Below are 23,530 nucleotides of genomic sequence, written 5' to 3'. Positions count from 1 at the left end.
GAGCAACAGGTTGGTGAAGGCTGAGATGGTGACAGATTACCGTATTTTTCGCTCTATAAGATGCACCAGACCACAAGACGCACCTAGTTTTTGGAGCAGGAAAACAAGAAAAAAAATATTCTGAAAGCAGCAATCCCTCTTGCTGTTCTGGCTTCTGGGATAGCTGCGCAGCCTGCATTCGCTCCATAAGACGCACACACATTTCCCCTTACTTTTTAGGAGGGAAAAAGTGAGTCTTATAGAGCAAAAAATACGGTATTTGTTCCTGCAAGAGCTTTGGGTAGGGCAAAAGTTTGTTAGACTTTCTGCCAACTGATGTGGAGCTGGAGTCCTAAGCCATCCATTTCCTGTAGCACCAGAATTTGAAGAGACAACCCAGCCAATATCTGCTCCCCCTCACGTGAGAGCATTCACCAGATGATCTGAACATTTAAGTAAGTTTGAAAGAGAGATCCTTGTCGGTGGTCTCATTTCAACCTCTGTCAACCTGCTTTCAAACCCCTTAATATCTCCTTTCTCCAGCCATGGTGGAAACCAGAGGCTGCTGGGAAGACACACCGAGTTTCAAGCAGAAGCAACTTAAGCAATTTATTGTCCCAGCCAGGAATTGAAATCTGCTAGTGTACCATGAAAACCACACTTGACTGTTAAACGCCTTTGAGGGCATGGGAGTTTGCATGGAATTGATTTGATGGGTCAGTTGTTTACATAGTGCACCAGATCTGCACAAAGCTACATGTGTCCATGCGCAGCATGTGCTGGTTTCCTGCTACCTGCACTGCAGACCAGGGAGAGGCCATGGGTGAGCACACTGTCCACATAAAGTGATGGCAGAACCTCACACTATGTGGAGTGGCTTTCCCTACCTTCATTCTGCATGCCAATGAATCAATGAATTTTTGTTTCCTGGATGATTAGCTTAACAATTAGCAAAAAGAAAAAAGAAAGGGGAAAATGCTGATTTTACAAGTAGGAGAATCAGCTGTGCCTGTGCCCTAAACCTACTGCCAGCCTGCAGCCATTTAAACTGAACCTTGCACTCTTTTCCCCTTTAGTGCATTAAATGATCTTTGGACTCTGTAATCAGAGCCTGCTGTTTCTGGCACAGTTACTTTCCCCCCCTCTCTCCCCCCCCCCTTTTTGGCCAAGAAGCTGTTGCAACTGGAGCCGTCTCCATTTGTGCTATCTTTTTAGACAGAAACTGTATTTCCAAAGAAGGCACTGAAGAGCCCTTATAAGTGGGTCATAGGAAAATTGCCCACATTTTAAATAACAATATAATCTCCCTTCCGATATACAGCATATGAATATACATACATAACGTCAATGTAAAAATTATTCACTAGTAAATATTGCTGATCACATATCAGCACCAACTGTCCAGCTACTTCCAAAATATGCAAGGTATAAAATGAAACTCTGTAGTGTTTTCCCCACCAATGATTCATACCAAGGGTGAAGAAAGCACAGTAGTCATCAGCAAAGTGGTTCAACTGGCTATTGCATAAGACAGGTTGGAGGTGAAACTTCAAACTTTTTAGTCCCGAGTTTGGAGAAGACTGCTTTGAGTATGTACACCAAATTCAGCCAGGATCCTACAAAACAATGACTTCAGTAAATCTGGTTTTTGGTGGGGTTGCCATGTGTCCAGATTTTGCTGGACATGTCCTTTTTTCCAGAGGCAAAATCACCATCTGGGCGGATTTTTAAAATTTTGCAAAATGTCCGGGTTTTATTTTATTTTTGTACCATTTGTCTGTGACACTGGTAGCCAGCGGAGTGAGCTACATGGCGCAGACTAGGCAACCTTTATGGGGACACTCTAGGACTCATGGCATCTCTGGCGGCTGCCAGGCCTGTCCCGGGGGCCTTCCCAGGGCCACTCAGAGGCCGAAGACAGCAAAGGTAAGAGAGGGGAGGGAAGAAGGGGGCGAGCAGGTGGGCATGGAAGGGATCAGTGGCAGGTACAGGGTGAGTGAAGGGGGTGCAGGCTGGTGGGGGGGGGTGCCCCGAATTTTTCTCACAAAATGTTGGAGGGCATGTCATTTTCATTTGCAATTACTATTATTAAATATTTCAACACACCTTTTATTTTTTACTGCACACACACTAATACTACTACTACAGTATTTTTATTCCTTTCCCCTCCACACCCCAGCCCACCCGCAAATGTGTCCCGGCAAATGCGTCCTCTTTTTTGCTCTTAAAAATACAGCAACCCTATTTTATGGGTGGTACATATTATGCAATTTCCATCACTGCTTGCTACAGCTCCGTAATCTGGGAAATATGGGGTGAGCAAAAAGGAATAAAAGGAAACAAAGCGTGTTTTCTTGTGCAGCCCAAACTTATGCATGTATACTCAGAGGTAAGTTCTACTGCTTTCAGTGGAGTTTGCTCTTAAGTATTCACCAGACTTCACATTAAGTTAGCCTTCATCTCAGGTTTGCCTTAAAAAGTCACATCTAAATGCCAATGTATTTGAACAAGTTTCCTCATTTATTTATGGCAACTTCAAAACGAAGAGAAACAGCACTGGACACACTAAACAAATCATATTTGGATTTTTAATGCACATCATACAAATTTTAACAAGACTGCATTTTTTAATTGCTCCTGATGAAGCCAATCTGCGATTTTTCATTATAGAGCTAAATGAAGTAGTATCAGGCACAAAAAAAGAAAAAAAACTCTTGCAGCTGTTAAGATGCTACAATACTTGTTTGTATCCTAGGGAACACTACCACTGTCCAGACTCATGTACCTGTCTAGAACTATTATTATTCAAGTCACTAGTTTCTGATATATCAATCTGTATATACAGCGCAGCACTTTTTATTTATTTACAGAAAAACATTTTTCAAAATTAACTCTACAACAAACTTGACCATATGAAAAGGCTTGACAATCCAAGAAGAGAAGCCTGCACAATTCTCCTATCTGACAGCTACAACAGTCTAGAGTTTGGGAGCAGTGCTGCCCCCCACCCACTTTTATTCTTTTCCTTCAAGACCACCTTGATACAAAGGTACATGTTTCTGCAGATGAACTTTGAAAATCATTTCCCTGTCATCTCAACCAAAGGAAACCAGAAGAAATTAAGACATACATGACCTGGCTCTGGCACTGGGTCTTCACTCAAAGCATTTACGAGAACTTCACAGAAGCCTAGGAGAGCACCTTTAGTGATAAAATTGACAGCATTCGGTTTGATTTTTGAAGAGCAACTGAGTTGCTTATCTTGATTCAGAATCTTGAATGCTAGATGGGAAAATAAAGAACTTCCAGGGAGGGCCCTTGCTAGGTGAACCTGCAGCCACCTGAGCTATCCATTTCATTTTGCGCTGCTAATTTGCAAGAGAAGTCCCTGCCACAAAACATCTTGTATCAAGAAAAACAAGTGTGTATTCCATGAGAAGGGTAGGAAACCAACCAAGATACTAACATGCATTCAGTATTTATGTGCTGTCAATGACTGGAGAAGCTAGAATCTACTAGAAAGTGCAAAACAAATCTTAGGAACAATAATGCTTACTAGTTTCCATGTCAAAGACCAGCTTTGGCAGCTAGCACTGCTTTTAAGATGCAGAATATCTCCATGAAAAGACACCCACATACAGACATCACCATCACAATGTCATGCTGAGACGCCAAAGCATGGAATACCATAATCTAGCTCTTTTAGTAACCTACCAGAACATGTAGGCTTACAACCTGTCTCACTTTAAAGAATTTTAGTTCCACCTACAAAAACCTTCTGCGTTGAGCCTCTTTTCCCCAGTTCAAAGTGTCCTCACCAACACAGAATCACCCTCACTTGGGGTCTGCCAGTTTGTTTCGAAATAAGACCCTCAACTTTCCCAGCTCGAGGTTCTGAAACGCCCACCCTACTTCTTCCTTTCCTCCAGGACCAGAAAGCAAAATTACAGGGTACAGTTTCCAGCGAATGTTGGTCTGCAGCACATACTGAAACTTATCGGAGAGCAAAAGCAAGTTGCACTGTAAACATGGCTCGGAGAAACTCTTAAATGCGCCACTCATACACCGACGAGGAGGGAGAGAACAGGAGAAATTCGGAATAGGCGCGCGCACACGCACACACACACACACACACACACACACCTGCTCAAAGCAACACGGGAACCTCCGATCCGTCTGCACATTTGGACCCTCAACCGTTTCCAAGGAAGAAAAGTAACTCAGCCGACCTCTTTTCCCTGCACATCTCTCTGAAGGCGGGCGGGCGGGGGGGGAGAGAGAGAAAGGTAGTTCTCCGGAAGGTTACAAGGGGGAGCAAACCATGCAACCGAAAGGCAGCGCTTCCTCGGCCCCCTCCTGCCCCTCTCCCCGCCACCCGGGTCCCCTTCTGCCTTCCTTGCCTCACCAACCGACTGGGGAGGGGCTGCAGCCTCCGGCTTCGCCTTCTTCCATCGCCACCTCACCCTCATTTCCCGAGACAACACAGTTTGCTGGCCGAGTTCTCAGCATCTCCTCGATCCAGTGGATCCCCGGGCTGGGCAAAGCGAGACCCCCCCCTTCCTCCTCCTCCTCCTCCTCTCCGGTTCCAATCTTTCCTTCCGAGCCGCGAGTTGCACTTACCACATGCAGTTCCTCCTGAGAGCGGAGAAGCATCAGGGGCTGCTCCGGCGCGCTCCTCCTAATCTTCCCCCAGCTCCATATGTCGCTCTCCTGGCCCGCAGGGGGGGGGGGCTGGGGCTGGCGGGGGGCAGGAGGAGGAGGAGGAGGAGGAGGAGAGGCGTGGGGGCGGGGAGCCAATGCAGCTCGGGAAGGATTTAAGCCTCCGCTTTGCTCGGGCTGCGGCGGTCACGAAGCATTATACAATGGAGGAGGAGGAGGAGGAGGAGGAGAGGCGGGGAGGGAGCAGAGGCGGCGAGGGGGAGGAGAGGCGGCAGGCGCTGCGAGAACAGCAGCAGCCGCAGCCCCGGCCAGGCAGAGCGAGCGAAAGGAGGAGAGCCTCCCCGAGCTCCTTGCCCTTTGGCTCGCTTGGGAAGCCCCGCCTCTGTCCCCGGGCGAGGCGGGCGCGTTCAGCCGCTGGCTGGGCTCTCCATCCCGCGACAGCAGGCCGAGCTGCACCCGCGGCCCCCCTGGCGGGGCCAGCAGGCAGGAGGCGGAGCCGCCCAGCTCCAGGCAGCGCTCGCTTCCCTGCGCCTTTCGTGGCGGGGGCCAGGCGGGGCCGGAGCAGCCGGGCTCACGCCAAAGCTGCCGGAGAGGCCGAGCCGGTGAGCGCCAGGAGGAAGGGCGGCGGCGGCGGCAGCGAGCGTCTCCGTCTCCTCCCCCGAGCCCACCCGGCCTCTCGTCCGAGGGAGGCAGCAGGCGTCCTCGCCGCCGCCGCCGCCGGGCGATCTCAGTGCCGGTGGGTGAGCTGCACTCTGCGTATGCCCAGTGGCCCTGCGCCGGCTTCCTTCCTCGCCTGGGCCAGCTCTGGAAGCAGCCACGGAGGCTGCGAAGGAGCCTACCTGCCTCTAGATCCACTTGTGAATGCTCGGAATGAATGGAGGGGCGCGCACGGTCTCCTACGGAGTCCGGCTGCTCCAGGCGACACAAGGGCTTTCTCTAAGACGAAGCCAGGCCAAGGCCAGTGGTGGGGAGCGGGGGGGGGGGGCTTGTAGCCTGACTCCATCCCACTGGAGATGTGGGGCGGGGGCGAACTTGGAAGCTGAGCTGCCTTCCGCAAGAAAACACAAGACGCGCAAACAGGCGCCTTGCAGCAGCAGAGCCTCTTTCCAAAGGCAAGCAAAGCAAGCGAGCCAGGTGACTTTCGTTTCCGGGGCGAAGAGCGGGGGGTGGGGTGGGGTGGGGTGGGATCCAGACAGCTGGAGAAAGACAAGGAAACCGGCATCGAGGCAGCGGTGTCTACACGCACGTGGCCCGTGACAGCTTCACGTGCACACGTTAAAGTTGCAAGCTTGGTGGCGAGGAAGGGCGCTCGCTCCATTGACAAACGCGCTAACTCACACGCACGCACATACAAAGCAGTTCCTAAATTGGGCGCGCGCGCGCACACACACACACAAACACACACACACCAGCCTGCCTGCTTGCTTGCTTGCTTGCTGAGCAGAGAAAACCACAACTATGCTAAGCACGCGAGCTATTCAATAACTTGAAACTGGTCAACAAGTCAAAAGTGGAGCAAGACTGCGAGTGCGCCTGGAAGCGGCGGCAGCAGGAACTCTGCAGAAGGAACAACAGCTGGGCTCCCCCTGCAAGCCAGGGCAGCGATCAGGGGAAAGGGGGGGGGGGCGCCGGCCTGGCTGCTGCTGCTGCTGGCGAAAGGAGGAGAGGGCCTCCCTCGGGGGCATGTGTGCGAATAGACGGAGGAAGCCTTGTTTTTGCCGCTCAACCCGGGCCGGACCGATCCACTATGTTCTCTCTTTCTCCCCAGCCGTAGGTGAGCGAAGTGGACCCTCCCAGCCATTGCATAACCCGGCAATGCCCGCAGCCGCGTAAAAGGCCGGCGGGGAGCGGCGGCGCTGCTGGCGAAGCGGCTGGCTGGCCTCTCTCGCTTGCCAATCCAGCCAGCCCGCTGCCCTGACAAGGGAAGCTTCCCCGGTTGAACTTCGGCTCGCCTGGGGTAGATCCCAGCACTAAGGAGCCAAACCCAAAGCCAGTCGCCTTCCGCCAGTTACACCTACAGGGAGAAATCATGAGAGGCACCCCCTAAGTACGGTTATACCAATGGCAGAGCGGTGGGGTGCGCTGCGTTTTGGCAACATTTCGTATCTTCCCCCCCCCCCCCCCCTGTCTAGGCAATCCAGGAGATAACGGCTTTATGGGATGGTGTTGAATACAAACAAGTCTGGGGGGGCAGCTTATTTACCCCTTTGGGCAGCAGTTTGGCAAGCTGGTTTAAGCACCCTGGCCCTGTTCATAGCTGCTCATAATTTCTCCCAGTTCCCACCACTCAAAATGCCTATTGGTTATTCCCCCGCCGCCGCCGCCGCCGCCCAAGTACGGTAGAAGGAGTAGGCGGCAGCTGCGTCACGAAATCAGTAGGAAGAAACCGGTGACCGATCTTCCTTCATCTTGGAAGTTTGTTCTTAAACCTGGGAAACTAAATCCAAGAGTTTTTATCTCCCCCCCCCACCAAAAAAAATCTCAAAGCCTTTCTCCTTGCAATTCCGCGCGCGCACGGAAGTTTTAAAGAGGTTTGTAATAGGTAATGTAGTGAGACTTTAGAGTTATATAAGTTGTTTTAAAATAGGATGATAAAAGGCAATTCGTGCACCTTGAAATGTTGGCTGTGACCCTGAAATCATGCCATCATGCTTTGCCTTCGCACAAGGTATAGCTAGACTGTGGTGTGTCCCCCCACAAGAGGCAGAAATGGCCAACCTCAGTTTGCTATGTATTTTTATTTATGGGGGGGGGCAGCTGCCCCCCCGCTTGGCTACTCCCATGTGGCTATAAAAGAGGACTGTGCAAATTCATGGAGGATTAATAACCACGATAGCTATTTGCAGCCTCTGCTGTCAGAAGCAGTTTGCATTTACATTTTGTTTTAGCTTTATATCTCTTTCGATTTTTATATGGTAAGTTTGCTTTGAACTTAAAAGGTAGAGGGACCCCTGACCATTAGGCCCAGTCGTGGCCGACTCTGGGGTTGCGCCACTCATCTCGCTTTATTGGCCAAGGGAGCCAACATACAGCTTCCGGGTCATGTGGCCAGCATGACTAAGCCACTTCTGGCGAACCAGAGAAGCGTACGGAAACGCCGTTTACCTTCCCGCTGGAGCGGTACCTATTTATCTACTTGCACTTTGACGTGCTTTCGAACTGCTAGGTTGGCAGGAGCAGGGACCGAGCAAGGGGAGCTCACCCCGTTGTGGGGATTCAAACCGCCGACCTTCTGATCGGCAAGTCCTAGGCTCTGTGGTTTAACCCACAGCGCCACCCACGTCCCTTGCTTTGAACTTAAAAAAAGGTAAAGGTACCCCTGCCCATACGGGCCAGTCTTGACAGACTCTGGGGTTGTGCGCCCATCTCACTTAAGAGGCCAGGGGCCAGCGCTGTCCGGAGACACTTCCGGGTCACGTGGCCAGCGTGACAAAGCTGCATCTGGCGAGCCAGAGCCGCACACGGAAACACCGTTTACCTTCCCGCTGGTAAGCGGTCCCTATTTATCTACTTGCACCCGGAGGTGCTTTCGAACTGCTAGGTTGGCAGGCGCTGGGACCGAGCAGCAGGAGCGCACCCCGCCGCAGGGATTCGAACCGCCGACCTTTCAATCGGCAAGTCCTAGGCGCTGAGGCTTTAACCCACAGCGCCACCTGCTTTGAACTTACATTTCATTAAACAAAAAAAGTGACTATATGTGTCTAATGACTGATAAATAAATAACACCCATTGCTGGGAACCGCAGGTGGGGGAGATGCTGTTGTGCTCAGGCCCTGTTTTTTTTGCGCTTCCCACTGAGACACTTGGTTGGCCACTAGGATGACTAGGATGCTGGGCCGTTTGGTTGCTGGCCTGCTCCAGCCATGCTCTTCTGCTATGCTGCAGCTGAAATAATTTCATTGGTTGTCAATTAGCTAGCAGACCAAGTTCAAGGTGCTGGTCCCGATGTGTGATGCTAGAGTCTCTATTATATTTTTAGTGCCTAATGAAAACCTTCCTTTTCTAACAAGCCTTTGTATTAGTCTAACAATATTTGTATTAGTCTTGAAACTGTTTTGATACATGTTTTCATTGTTAAAGTCTCCCCTGTTTAATGAAGCTTGAGGATGTTTTATAAGAAGCAATTCATAAATTAAATAAATATCCAAATGCACACATGCCAGCCACATTGGAGAAGTACAAATTAAATAAGATTTCCTCTTGCTGCAATAATCTGCAAACTGATTTTTGATAAATGGTTCAAGAACTGAATAGTTTTGACAAACTGATATGAAAATTAACTAGTAAGCTGGATAATACAAGGCAGAAGAAGCTGGCTTCTCTACCTGCTTTTTTGAAAACAGCTTTTCCTCTTGATTTTTTTTAAAATCTTCAGTTTATTTTTCCATTATAGTGATATAATCAAACATTGAAAGCTCATAAAAACAAGTGCATTTTCATGAATTTGAGTAATTTATTATCAGTGTTGAGAATAAAGATTTGTTTGTTGTTGTTGTTGTTGTTGTTGTTGTTGAATTCAGACTTTATTGGGAGCAGAATTAGGACATTCTGGAGGGAGGCAGCAGATATGAGCATCCCTGGTTGAATTTAAGCAAACATAAAATGAGCTATATGTTCCATATATTATACATGTACTCTCTCACACACATATGCAGACAAGTAAGTCTGCATCACCAAATTTAGAAGCAAAATGACTGCCAGAAATCATCAGGAGAATGTCAGACGTAGCCTGAACTCCCACTTCCATTTTGTTCCATTACAAGCAAGTGCAAGGCCAGTTTCAATGAACTAATTAACACATCAAACATTCTTTACACTTCCATACCCACCCTGTCTCTCATTCCATTTCAAAATACTTACAATTTAAAAAAACCATGAATGAAATACAGGCAATTTCCCATTTACACGGAGGTTGTGTTCTGAGGCACCATGTACATCAGTGGGACATGCTTAAGCCTGCCCTGTTCTGGCCCTACTCCCTTGTGCCCCAAACAGTGCAGGTGTCAGCAGTCGCATGCATGCCGGTCGCATGCAAATGGGGAGTTGCCTATACAGTGCTACCTCGGGATACTCACACCTCTAGTTGCGCATCCTTCAGGATGTGAACGCGGCCAACCCGGAAGTATTTTTCCAGGTTTCGCCGCATGCGCAGAAGCGCTCTACCGCACCTTGTGCATGCGCAAAAGTGGCACCTTCAGTGGTTAATTCCTCAGGATCCAACTGGAGCTCCAGAACAGATGCCACGTACAACCAGAGGTACCACTGTATATCAAATTCTTGTAGGATGTATAGAGTTGTCAAAACAGCTCACCTAGTCTCATTCAAACTGCCTCTCTCCACGAAGAGCCCTCCTCCATTGATGCAGCCATGAGTTTCTAGAAATTGTTATTGTTGTTGTTGTTGTTATTTCATCATCTATGAATGCCTTCCCATACAACATCCCAAAGTGATTGTCAAGGAACTGCCATCGGAGCCAGAGGCGGAGGGAAGGCTCCAGAGGGATGCCGGAGAGGGTCCCAGTAGGGAGAGAGGCAGCCCATCCGCTGGGGAAGGAAATCAGCGTAGCACCAGTGGAGGAGGGGGGCAGATGGGGGAATCGGAGAGAAGGCTCCAGGACTCCTCACCGGAGACCAGCGGGGAGAGCACGGGTCCTCCACTGCCCACACCCTCCCTGCGCAGACTTCCGCGCAGGGAAAGTAGGAGGAGACTGGGCGTCAAAGAACTTCTATGCTGGAAGAAGTTCAAGAAACGCCCACTGACGGATTCTGCCAGCGATTGAGACAGCCACGGATGGGTGGCTGTCCGGACAGAAAGGGTTCACCCAGGTAACCCAGCCAGGTGTGGCGCCAACTTACGCACAAGCAACCCCCTAGAACCATTACAGTGATTTAACAATAAAACATATGTAAATGCAATATAAAGATAGTGGTTGCCAACAGTTCAGGTCAGAGTCCACACCTAAGTGCCAGGGGAGAAGGGGCCATGCATGTATTCCTGGGGTTTGCCAGGGTATGGCTGCTTGTACTAGAGCAGTGTTGCACTGTGGTAAATAACCAGGGCCTCAAGTGTTCTTTAAACAAATAAATAATAATAATGTGGTTTTATTTATTTTATTTTGTACTAGAAGTAAAGTATTTAACATTAACTCTGGAAGTGTTCCAGAGTTGGTTGCCAGATGTGAAATATATTGGCATTATTTTCAGCTCTCCTACCTCATTAGAGGAGGGAGGTGGGCAGAGAGATGAATGGATGGATGCAGGCAGGCAGGTCCTGGCAAGGCAGAAGGAAAAGTCTGAAGTGGAGCTTCAGCCCAGCACATATACCGTATTTTTCGCTCTATAACACGCACCCGACCATAACACGCACATAGTTTTTAGAGGAAAACAAGAAAAAAAATATTCTAAACAAAACAGTGGATGTATGATTTTTGTGGTTCATGCTGTGGCCACAGACATGTGATCTGGCGGTGAGTTTGGGGTAGCCCAATGCAAAAATCCTGAGGATCCATGTGGATCCGTGCTTTGTAACCACGTTTTTGCACCACTGCGGCCCCAGGCAACAGTGGGTGCATGATTTTTTTGGTGCAAGCTGTAGCCATGGACATGCTATGTGATCTGATGCTGAATTTGGTGTGACCCAGTGCAAAAATCCTGAGGATCCATGTGAATCCGTGCTTTGTAACCGCGTTTTAATTTGGGAGGGAAGGAAAAGCATTCAAGGGACAAGGAGCACGCGTGGGGTGGGTGGAGAAGGATACTGCTAATAATGAAGAAGAGGGGTATAAGGGGAGAAGGCTCCTCTCCTCTCCCGCTTTGCTCCTTTAAAGCAAGCAGGCTCTCTGTCCCTCTCTCCTCCCCAGTCAGCAGCTCTTCTCCCACTTTGCTGTTTCAAAGCGAAGGAAGGGGAACCATGGATCCTCTGCTCACGACTGCAGCAGATCCCCCCCCCCCGCTATCCGTACGCATTCGCTCCATAACACGCACAGACATTTCCCCTTACTTTCTAGGAGGAAAAAAGTGAGTGTTATGGAGCAAAAAATACGGTAGTTGAATTTGTGTAAGTTTGATGTGCGTAACATGCGGCATGACTGTATTCTGCTTCAGACCCCAGCAGCGAAAAGCACGCTAGAGCCAGAGGAAGTGGTATGTCAGGGACTGACAGGACTCTGGTGAGTCTGCCCTGGGGGGAGAGGATCTGGAGCCTGACTTGGGAGAGGGGGGCAATGGTCTGTGGGCACCTGTACCAGCCAGCAGGCAAGAACTGGAGGCAGGGGGAGCTTCTGGGCTGGAGGAAGAGGCAGGCCAGGCAAGTGAAGGGCCGGGTGCTTTCCCACCCTTTCCTTGCACTACCGTCTCACAGAATCAGGAGGGAATGTAAGCAGGAAGAAAGGGCTTCCACAGAGGCAGAGTCTCTGTCTTAAGTGTGCATAGCCTGTTAGGGGAAGGTACTGATGGAGGGGGGCTTCTTCCTGGTTGCTGCAACTGCTCCATAGAGTACAGACCTGGGAATAGCTGCCTAGATACTAGATTGGGGTGTGGAGGTCTCCAGAGCCTTAGAAGTGACTGTAAGTGTAAAAATTGGGAAAGATGGAAAGGATTTGCTGAAATAGCTAATCGAACTAGAATACAAAAAAAAGGGAGGTGCGAGGAGGTCAAGGAAACAAGTAAATGAAAGATAAGTTATGGGAAGGTTCGTTGTGTTTTTTAATTGTCTCTATTTTTCTGTTTTTCTGTTTTTTATAATATTTTTTTTCTATTCTCTTATTTCTTTATTGTGATGTGTTGTTAAGTTTTTGTTTAACTTGGAACTATCTCTTTCTCCTTTTGTAACATTTAAAACTTTAATAAATATTATTTTTTTTAAAAAAAAGAAGTGATTGTAAGTGTTATATTTGACAATAAAGAGTTAACTCTGCCTGGTGCATTCCTTTGACATGGTAATGCATATACTGCCCCAGGCTTGCAGGCTGCCCCTTCCAACTCTGAAGTTTTTGGATGTGGAAGGATGAGACAGAGGTCTTTCTCAACTGTACTAACCAAAGTTCCCCATTAGAACAAACCACAGTTCCCTATGTTGGGGCACATACTAGGATTGAACTGTGGTTTGACATGCTACTGTATTAAGTAGCCAAAATTCCCCAAGAGCAGAATGTAACAGGGAACTGCGGTTAGTTCAAAAGTGAAAGCTTTTTTTATCCTCTCTTCACATGTATTAAGGGAGGAAATGTGAGCACAAGTCCTACCTCAAAACCATGGTTTCCTGTTACGTGCGAAACAGGCCAATCTGTATCATATCCCTTAAAACTGTCTTTGTTGTTGGGATAGCCCTCAATATTCCCTTCCAGATAGCACATTTAATTGCTATTCAGGTTGCTACATGGAATGTGCTTACACAAATGTTCCAGGTAAAACTTGGTATTTTTAGTGCTGTTAATTAATCTTGAGCCTTACTGCTTCCCCTCCCCTATGCTGGCACCATTTTATGAAAATGCTTGGTTGGTTAAAAATATAGATCTTTGTGGATGTTTTGCTGCCTTGCTGTACAATTCCACACCTGGGAATTCTCATCCTGCCATGCTCAAACATGCATTTTCTTTAGAAAAGGGACTTGCAGGAAGGCAAGGCAACAGCTAAGCACATTTTTGGCACGATTGTTGTGCAAAAAAAGACCCTGTGGACGCAATCCACTGATGTTTCCTAGCACAGGCCCCACCAAACTGTAGCACTTATAGCTATATAATGTGGAAGTATATGCTGCGTAATGGTTGCGATCCAAATGAAGTTGGCTGGTGCACAGTTGAGTAAGCAGCTCTTTCCCTGAATAACACTGCAAGAGCTCACTTGCTTGTTTATCATGTGTTTAATAAAGGCCTTCACAGACCTAATGCCACAGACAGAACTTTCCAATCGCCCCACGTCCCCTGAAAAACACACAAAACTTTTCAACATACTCATTTAGTCCAGTTCTGAGGCATGACCTGACATGCCAGCCCAATGGATTTAAAATTGGTGGTTGCAAAATCATAATGGAACCATGACTGCCTAAGTGTAAGCTACAGTGACAGTGTGGCATAGTGGTTAGGGTGCTGGGATAAGACCTGGAAGCCCAGGGCTGAAATCCCCACACAGATAAGAAGCTCGCTCGGTGACCTTCAGCCAGTCACTCACTCCTAGTCTAATTTGCCTCACAGGGTTTTTGTAAAGATAAAACATAGAGGAGCCTTGAGCTCCTTGGAGGAAATAATAATTTGTCGTTGTTATGTCTCTACCATACAATAACAACAAATAATTATTACAGTTGTTACAAGCCACAGGGCATGCAATGCAACTAGTCTCATAGTTTTGGTAAGTGTGCGTGCTCTTTCAGACACCCTGGTCAACAGTTGGAAAGCGCTCTCTTTGCTGGCAGCCACTGCAGGGGAAAAAAACCTCTTTCTGCTACTTGGAGACTGAAAATGCTGTAGTATTTGTAGCATAAGAAACCATGGTGTCAGCTGAAAAGAGACTGCCTCCACAATAACAGAATACAGTGGTACCTCGGGTTCCATACGCTTCAGGTTCCATACGCTTCAGGTTACAGACTCTGCTAACCCATAAATAGTGCTTCAGGTTAAGAACTTTGCTTCAGGATAAGAACAGAAATTGTGCTCCAGCGGCGCGGCAGCAGCAGGAGGCCCCATTAGCTAAAGTGGTGCTTCAGGTTAAGAACAGTTTCAGGTTAAGAACGGACCTCCGGAACGAATTAAGTACTTAACCTGAGGTCCCACTGTACATGTATTGATAGCCTCTTTCTTTTTCTATACAACGTATTTATAACTTTTATAGGGTGTTGAGTTTGTTGGTGTTGAAGTGAGCAGGCACTCATTTAAAAGAAAGTGAACACACCCCGCTTGCCTTTATTTATTCGTTTTTGCTAGGTGCTTCTGAGCATTGATGGTGTCAACAGACAAAAAATGGTGTGTCCAATGCAAATCATTTCTCTCCCCGTTAAATTACCAAGTCAAGCTTCTCCTTTCTCAATGAAGCTACAGCAAGGATACATCTGTTTGAAAGGAGCCTTTAGAAGTTGTAATCACGCTGTTCCTCTCTCCACCCCCACCCCAACTAGCAGTTGCTGAGTAGCTAAGGTGGTTCTAAATAAAGAACTGGAGTCAACAACAGGAAATAACTCCCACAGAAAAAAAGAGGCACACACAGAGAGAGAGTGAGAGAGAGCGCAGAATACAAACTCTCACAAACCCTTGCACACAGCTGGTAATGACCTTTTTGTTCTACACATGCTGCATCTAAAACCATTGCTTTTCAGAGCATGCCTTTTCATCAAAACAAGTAAACCTGTCACTGGCAGCAAGGTCTCTCAAGCTCCGCCCACCCAACCCTGCCCATTTGTCCTGCCTCTTCCACCATGTCAGCTGCACACATGACAATGGTCGGGTGTGCTCTCTGAAAATAAGACATGCTTCTTTTTAAACTTGTGCTTTTCTTTCCAACATGTTCTCAAAAGGTGAAGTAGGGGCGGAGGTGGGGCGAGGCAGCGGCATAGCGTTGGTTGCTGGTGCCCGGGGTGGGTGCGCAGGTGTTGGGGATGGCAGCCCTCGTGGCCAATGGAGTGACCCCAACCCCACCGGAGCAAAGTGGGGCCACACTGAGCTGCCTGCTGGCCTGGCTGGCCGACGTGGCCTTGGGGTCACTGAATGCAAAAAGAGGCAGGGTTACCAGCTTCCACAAGAATGCAAGAAGAGCTTGCTGGAGCAGACCAGTAGGGCTGGGCAATATCTGGGTTTCAACATCATGATATACAAATATACAGTGGTGCCTCGCAAGACGAAATTAATCCGTTCCGTGAGGCTCTTCGTATAGCGGTTTTTTCGTCTTGCGAAGCAAGCCGATTGACAGCTTAGCGGATTAGCACTATTAGCGGTTTAGCGGCTTTTAGCGATCAGCTGTAAAGCGGCTTATCAGCGGATCAGCTGATAAGCGGCTTAGCGGCTTAGGAAAAGGGGGGGGAAAGGGGAAAAAACCCGCAGGAACTCGCAAGACATTTTCGTCTTGCGAAGCAAGCCCATAGGGAAATTCGTTTTGCGATGCGCCTCCAAAACGGAAAACCCTTTCGTCTAGCGGGTTTTCCGTCTTGCGAGGCGTTCGTCTTGCGGGGCATCACTGTATCAGGATGTCTGAAACTAGTATGGAGCTATGTGGAGGCATTGGCTGGCTTCACGGTTTCCCCCACATTGTTATTTTTGCATAGCCTGCGTGCGTGCGTGCGCGTGCGCGCACACACACACACACTTCATGATATATTGCCAGGTCAAAAATTATGAAATATGGACTTCAAATTGGTTTGGGACAATATATTGATATGTTGCCCAGCGCCACAGAACAGTGGCCTATTTAGTTCAGCAATTCTGTTCTCACAGTGTCCAATCAAAGCCCACGGACAGTACACGAAGAGCAAGAGCACTCTCCCCTCCTGTGGTTTCTAGCAACTAGAATTCAGAGGCATAGCACCTCCAACAGTGGCGGCAGAACACATCCAACAGGGTGAGTCGTGTCCATCGCTTTAAATTCAAAAGCTATTCTGCCTCCCCCAGCTTGGTGCCATTCCAGATGTTGGATTCCAGTGTCCTTCAGTTTCATCCAACATCGAAAATGGTCTGGGATGATGGAAATTGTAGTGCAGGAACATCTGGAGGTCACTGGGTCAGGTGCCCTCCAGACTGAAACAGAGGAAATCTGGAAACATCCAGCAACATCACCTATAACAATTTTCTAGGGATATTTGGTAGAACCCTCCACAACTCGGCAAGAAAAAAATGCAGTGAGTTTTTGAAGCAGCATAAAATCTCCAGGGTTTTTGTGTTTATGAAAGGGGAAGGATCAAACTCCTGCATATACCTTGGAATAAGAGACAATGAGCTGTCCATGTAACGAAGAGACAATTTACTTATTACAGAATGCTAGTTAGGGTTCTCCAAAGGCAAATCCAGCACTTACGAGAGACTGCAAAGCCTACCACTTTCTCAGAAAATCTTGAGATCTCTTCTGCTGAATGTTCTTTGGGAGCACCTAAAGTCATATTAATAATGCACTTCTAAGTGCCTAATGCTTTTTTACTTTCTGTACCATTTACACTGATGCAGGTCTTTCTCCCCTAGATTTATAGCAAAATGGTTGCCATCTTCACAAAAGATCCATGCTGTTCTGGATCTCCTGGGGAAAGCCAATATTATTTGGCCCCCAGTTTACCTGGTATGTAAAGCAGAACCTTAAGTGCTATTGAGATAGATCCAGTGAGGACAATACTATCAGGAGTAATGAGCTATACTCTCTGGCTAACTGTGAATGATCCACAGGCCTGGAGTTCCATTTCCAAATTTAACTGCAGCCTAATTGTTCTGTGGAGTCAGTAATCAGCCTCTTGACACACCCTACTGAATTGCCCGAAGTTAGCAAGCTGTTTAATACTGCACTGCCACGAAGCTCCTAGTGCAAAAGGGACTGAGCTATTAATGAATGGGAAGTGAACCCTCAGTCTTATGAGGAAGCGCTAGCAAAAGAAAGCTAGTTCACTCTGCAGGTAGGAAATTTCTGCCCATCAGAAATGACTGATGAGCTGTTTACAATGGGATGCAAAAAAACTGAGAAACATACAAAGATAATCATAATCTCTCGAAACACCATAAAGTCTACAGCAGCCCTATGTTTTCAGAGCGGTGTTCATTTACAACAGAACCGCAATCACCATTTGAGCCAACATACCAGAGTAAAAAAATGAACATATTTAAGACTTTTGTCTTCTGGGTTTCTGGGGGTTTTCCTGTTGTTATTCTTTCTCTCACAGCTACAATAAACCTACTATTAAAATTAAAATTATGGACTGGTCATTTCTTCGTCAGAGGGCAAATTTAACAGGGGATCAAATACTCCCCCCCCCCAACTGTATATATTTCACAACATTTGAAAAAATGCACCACCCATGGTGGATTGTTCTAACCAAATCACAGTACTCTTTTGTAGGCACAGATGCATTCTGCCCCAAGATCAAGAAGGGCCGGAATACGCAGGAAAGATGGTCTTAATGCTACCCAATCTGCAGCTGGGAGATGACCTGGAATCTGATAGAAGGGAAGAAGCAGGAGTTTGAGAAGTTGGCTCAGAAGAGGCAGAAAACGAGAGGATCGGATGGGTAGCTAGATGGGTCAAGAAGAGGACTCTTTGGGTTGTTGAAGTTTTTTGGGCTGAGATGGTGATGAAACTTGGGTCAAGAAGATGGTATTTACCGGTAGGTATGCCTTTGCACAAGTCTTTTGATGAGGCCCTCCAGATGTGATGAGCTTCCAGCCCCTATCAACCCTGGCCATCGGTCATGTAATAGGAATTTTATGGTCTTAGATATATGGTAATGTTCATAAGTGTACCAACCAAGCACATACATAGATGAGCACAGGAAGGCCAACCTGGAACCATTTTGATTCCTAAATTGTTCCAATGTTTTCTCTACAAGGTCAAAATGGGAAACCTCCCCATTGTCTCTTTCCTCACAAATCCTGCCTTACGGACACATTTAAGATATGAATAGGGTGTGAGCCTTTGACCTGGCCCAGGAACTAAGTATTTATCATTACAAAAGACTGGCCAGGCTACCCAGGAAATCCAATCAAGTAACCTGCCAGACAGGAGATAAACAACATTTAAATTTCTGTTTAGACCGCCTTTTCTGTGATGTAGGTATGATGTATCTGAGGGGTGGTCTTAGGTTACACCCCTTCTGTGATGTATGTATGATGTTTCTGGGGGTGGTCTTGATCTACAGGGTGGCAATTTCAAAAGTCTTTATAAGGCCTTGCACACCATTTTTCTGGGTCCTCCTCCTTTCCTGCGTGTGAGGGGAGCACCCTGTTGCAACAGATCAATAAAGATCAAGCTTACTAGCTGCTTTGCTTCTCAATATTCTCTGGTTGGCCTCTGTTATTCTCTCCTACCAATAGGGAACCTATGTAAGGACTCTATATGGGCTCTTGGATACCCCATAAGGGAAAAGGGCAATTTTTGTTTACAACAGTCATGCTGGCTGGTGCTGGCAGGACCTAAAGTCCAACAACACCTGGAGACTCCCAGGTTCCCCACCTAGATAAAGCCTACCTCTTTGAAAAATGTAGTTCAGATAAAAGTTATTCTAGCACAGCTGACCACTGCCCTCTTGCCCATTTCTGTCACTTTGCACAGTTGTCAGGTCTAGCTACTAAATGTGGCAAGTGCTGCGTTCAAGCCTGAAGGCATTTTGACAGCTGGACATGTGCCTTGCAGCTTCCAAGAAGGTGTCAGCCCAAGTATCAAGAGTGTGCAAGCAGTGGAAGAATGCCCACTAGGAGGGAAGATGCAGGCAGCTTCCGAGTACAAATAAGAGAAACAGGACATTCATTTAAGGTCTCTTTTATGGTATCTGGGAAGCCCAAATGGCAAGATTTCTCTTAAGTGAGTAAGTAAAACAAATATTCCTCTAGGCTGCCTTGCTTGCCTACTGTAGTCATAACAATGTTTATCTTTATATTTCTCTTTACGTTAGTTCCAAGGCTGTATGATTATTTGTCTGTCCAAGGCTTATTTGTCTGTTTTATAAAGGGATTGGTAAGGAAATAGCTTTATTGTATTATTAGTATTTTGTACTGTGCTTGATTTTTATTCGTTATATAAGGGGTTTAAAATTCTGTTTTGAGAATTATTTATTGTCTTTGAAATCTCTTTAATACACTGCTTGATTTCTTTTGTGTTGTATTTGACCTTCACTTTGCATATTCTCTATATAGTCATACCTCAGAAGCTGAACAGAATCCATTTCGGAAGTCCATTCAACTTCCAAAATGTTCGGAAATCAAGGTGCAGATTCTGATTGGTTTCCGATTGTGCACGCATGCTGAAAACAATAGCAGAAGCCACACCGGACGTTTGGCTTCCAAAAAAAGTTTGAAAACCGGAAGACTCACTTCTGGTTTTCAGTCATTTGGGAACCAGAACGTTCAACTCCCAAGGTGTTCAGGAGCCAAGGTATGACTGTATTCGATTTTTAAATTCTACATTGGACTTTTTGTTTGATACTTGAACACTATTTTGTAAGTGGTTTGATATTCTTCTGGACCTCTGCTTTGTATAATGTTCTGCAATTCTGTTAGATTCTTATTTTCTGTAAATTGCTTTTGAATATAAAGCAATTAAGACATTTTATAATATATTGCAAGCACAAAAGTCGAGGAAACTAAGCATGTTCATTAAGCAAGCATGCTATTGATAGCAAACTACTGAATGCTGCATCAACTGGCAAAGCCTTTCAGTGCAGAGTACCGTATTTTTCGCTCTATAAGACGCACCAGACCACAAGACGCACCTAGTTTTTGGAGGAGGAAAACAAGAAAAAAAATATTCTGAATCTCAGAAGCCAGAACAGCAAGGGGGATCGCTACACAGTGAAAGCAGCAATCCCTATTGCTGTTCTGGCTTCTGGGATAGCTGCGCAGTCTGCATTCACTCCATAAGACGCACACACATTTCCCTTTACTTTTTAGGAGGGAAAATGTGAGTCTTATAGAGCAAAAAATACGGTATTTACCAAATAATCTTCACCAGCCTTTTTGCATGACTGGTCATAAGCAACCAACATACAATTCCTACCCTTCCTTGGGAAGACAAGTTCCTTCACATTCTTAAAATGAAAGTATGAATGTTAATCTGTTTGTTTGTTTGTTTGTTTGTTTGTTTTAAAAAAGGTTAACCATCAGAACCCATTTCCCCACCACATACTTGCAATACATAGTAACTTAAACCCCTGACAAAAATGCATTTGGAAACCAAAGTCTGCTTTGAACCATTCTAGCCAATCTGACTAAACTTGAAACATGCAGGCTTGGGAAATTTGTAAGAGAGAGAAAGTCAGCTTTATTTGGCAAGCAGGGAACTGGCTGCCAGGAGAACATCAAAACAACAATGAAAACAAAATACAAACTCGGGAGTGACACTTGGTAGCTGTTCTAGCAAATCTCTTCGGAAAACTTTGGGTTTACAAACCAAAACACTGCTTCAGTCTTTTGTTGCAGTTGTAAAACATAGATACCTACTGCTATCAGCCGCTGCTGAGAGCTACGGTGTTATCACTGAAAGCAGATTTTTAAAGGTATTAAGCTTTTTTCCTCCTTTCTCAGCAACTAAAAATCTAGGAGGAGGTGGCAGTAAGTTGCTTCTACGTTGCAGGCCTTGATGGCTGTCCTTTCAAAATGTGACACAAAAAAAGAATCAGTCATGTTTATAAGCTTGCAGATTCTTAGCAGAAATTCTGTTAACATTTTTTTAAAATGCTGTGTTCCTGCCCACTTGCGCTGACACACACAAAGCCTTAACAACAGCAGTGATTCACGGTCGGTTCCAGTCATGCTCACAAGTGATGTGGCACATTTTCGGTGCCTCTGGTATTTGCGTAATTGAGCTTCATTTGCTCTGCCCCCAGCCTGCGAGGAGTGCCAAAAAAGCAGCAGTGTCATCTGCCCACAACTCATCCTCCTACCTGCCTGATGGATGATGCACGCAGCACGACACAGGATGAGGAAGGGAGAAAAATAAGGATGACAAAAGCTGCATTTGCTGATCAGAGAAAGCTTCCTGAATCAGAGCGGGGGAATAAGAATGAAAGGCTGATAACTATGGATTAGAGTCTCTATTAGACACACAAACTTGCAACTTGTGTGTTTAACATATGCCATTTTCAACTTTACACAGTTAAAGTCTGGCTGGTGGAAAAACACACAAATTAAATGCACAGAAGGCGGAGAGCTTAAAAGCTCATTTTGTGCTGGGTTTTTCTGGGAGGCTCTTGCAAGATCTCAGATGGCCCTGCAAGATCTCACAAGAACCTCACAAAGCCTAGTAAGTAAGGCAGAACACTTAAAAGCAGTTCCAATGAGTTTTTCGTATCCCCGGAACAAAACCCTCACTCAAGTTGTGAGTTCCCTGTATTGTAGCAAAATTACCTGTTTTGAACAAATTAAATCTGTATGCATATTGTGGCACAACTCGGACTTATTTACTCCATAGTAAGTCCCATGGAATTCAGTAGAACCTACTTCATGATAGGTGTGCATATCATCTTTAAACTTTGTGATTTTGGAAAGAAAATTCAGAGAATCTTTGGAAGTCACTTGCATCAGTTCCACAAATATTTATTGGTGATGTGTTTCACTTCATAGCAGGGCTTTAGGAAGTGACTTGGTCAATAAATCCATCAGGGCAATGGGTGGAGAAGGGTGGATCATGGACTCTCTCTCTCTCTCTCTCTCTCTCTGGTGTGACCTTGTGCATCCCCCAAACATTCACCAGCTCCTCCAGAGAACTCTGTGACCCCACATGCCACCTCCCATTAGGTGCCTAGAAGATGGGAACCAGCATGAGTCTGCTTCTCAGGAAGAGCCCCTTTCCGTGGGAGAATCCCCTAGCCAGAGTCCCCAGGGAAAGGGGAGGAAGGCAAAACGGACTCACGGCATGTCCAGACTTCCAGCATGAAACTTGAATGGCAGAACAAGATGTCAGCATGAACTTCTGGGCACTTGGCTTTTGCCCCGTTCTACCAACCAATGGGCACAGTGGCAATTTTCCTTAACATAAAAAGGTAAAGGTAAAGGACCCCTGACAGTTAAGTCCAGTTGCAAATGACTCTGGGGTTGCGGCGCTCATCTTGCCTTACTGGCCGAAGGAGCCGATGTTTGTCTGCAGACAGTTTTTCTGGGTCATGTGGCCAGCAGGACTAAGCCGCTTCTGGAGAACCAGAGCAGCACATGAAAAAGCTGTTTACCTTCCCACTGGAGCGGTAACTATTTATCTACTTGCACTTTGATGTGATTTCGAACTGCTAGGTTGGCAGGAGCTGGGACTGAGCAACGGGAGCTCACCCCGTCGCGGGGATTCGAACCGTTGACCTTCTGATCAGCAAGCCCTAGCCTCAGTGGTTTAGACCACACCACCACCCGCGTCCTTAACATAGTTACCATTAATACACTTTTCTCTGATAAAAAGCCTAGGGTGTTATATCGATCTGGGGAGGAAAGACTCTCAACTTCTATGCAACATGGTATCCTTTTATTGACTTCATTAACACAATCGAACATGGTTTCACCCTCCATCAACTCATGGAGATACTTTAATTTGATTGCCTTTCTTGGAATGTCTAAAACTATCAGCTGCTATTTTTCTTTCTTTCCTGTACTAAGCTCTGTTTTCCTTGTATGGGTATGTTTTGTTGCTTGAAATTAAAAAATAAATTTTAAATCTTATTTTTTAAAAAGCCTAGGGTGTTAATTTTTATTTATTTATACATTTTCCATAATTTGATACATCCACTAAACAGTTATTATAATTTATCCTACATTCTTGGGCTGCCCACACACTCCTCAATTCTTGTTACCTGCATTTCCTTAATCGCCACCTCTTCTCTGGCTGCTTTTAACTGCAACCTACTAGTTATTATATTTCCTTATATAGTCTCCAAAGTATTCCCACTACTCTCTTGTGTCCGATTCATCCTGATTCCTCAACTTTACAGTCAGCATTGCTAATTCCACATATTCTATTAGTTTATTCTGCCAGTCCTCTTTTGTAGGACTATTTTTATCCTTCCACCTTTGGGCATACATTATTCTGGCCGCTGCTGTTGCATAATGGAAGGGATTAGGTACTTCCTTAGGTATTTCACCCTCTGTTATACTCAGCAAGAATATCTCTGTTTTGGGGGGAAATGACAGTCTTAACATCTTTTTAAATTCTGAATATATCTCCTCCCAATATACTTTGGTTTTCTTACACCCCCACCACATGTGTAAGAAGGTCCCCTCACTCTCTTCACACTTCCAACATAG

At 46.3% G+C, this 23,530-nt stretch overlaps 1 protein-coding gene and 1 long non-coding RNA gene across 5 annotated transcripts in view; both read right to left on the bottom strand.

Annotated features, from left to right (window-relative positions):
* LOC307212685 overlaps positions 1-23,530 on the bottom strand; it is a 183,621-nt gene that overhangs the window by 32,449 nt on the left and 127,642 nt on the right. The gene's annotated exons all lie outside the window — the stretch shown is intronic.
* The window catches only part of SERTAD2 (SERTA domain containing 2), a 135,481-nt gene that overhangs the window by 32,010 nt on the left and 79,941 nt on the right, over positions 1-23,530 (bottom strand). The window contains exon 1 of one of the 3 annotated variants that reach the window (XM_079970069.1): positions 4,600-4,743. The exons of 1 other annotated variant lie outside the window; for it this stretch is intronic. Coding sequence is in view for 1 of the 2 variants with exons in the window: in XM_079970068.1 (XP_079826194.1) it covers positions 4,123-4,163 (41 nt within the window). In the remaining variant the exon portion in view is untranslated. Of the gene's footprint in view, positions 1-4,122; positions 4,179-4,599; positions 4,744-23,530 lie in introns of those variants that run through there. One more of the 3 variants, XM_079970068.1, reaches the window with a different exon arrangement.

Source organism: Podarcis cretensis (assembly GCF_951804945.1).
Source record: "Podarcis cretensis genome assembly, chromosome: 3".
NCBI lineage: Eukaryota > Metazoa > Chordata > Lepidosauria > Squamata > Lacertidae > Podarcis > Podarcis cretensis.
The sequence above is the reverse complement of the archived record's forward strand: the minus strand, read 5'-3'. Positions and strand labels throughout refer to the sequence as shown.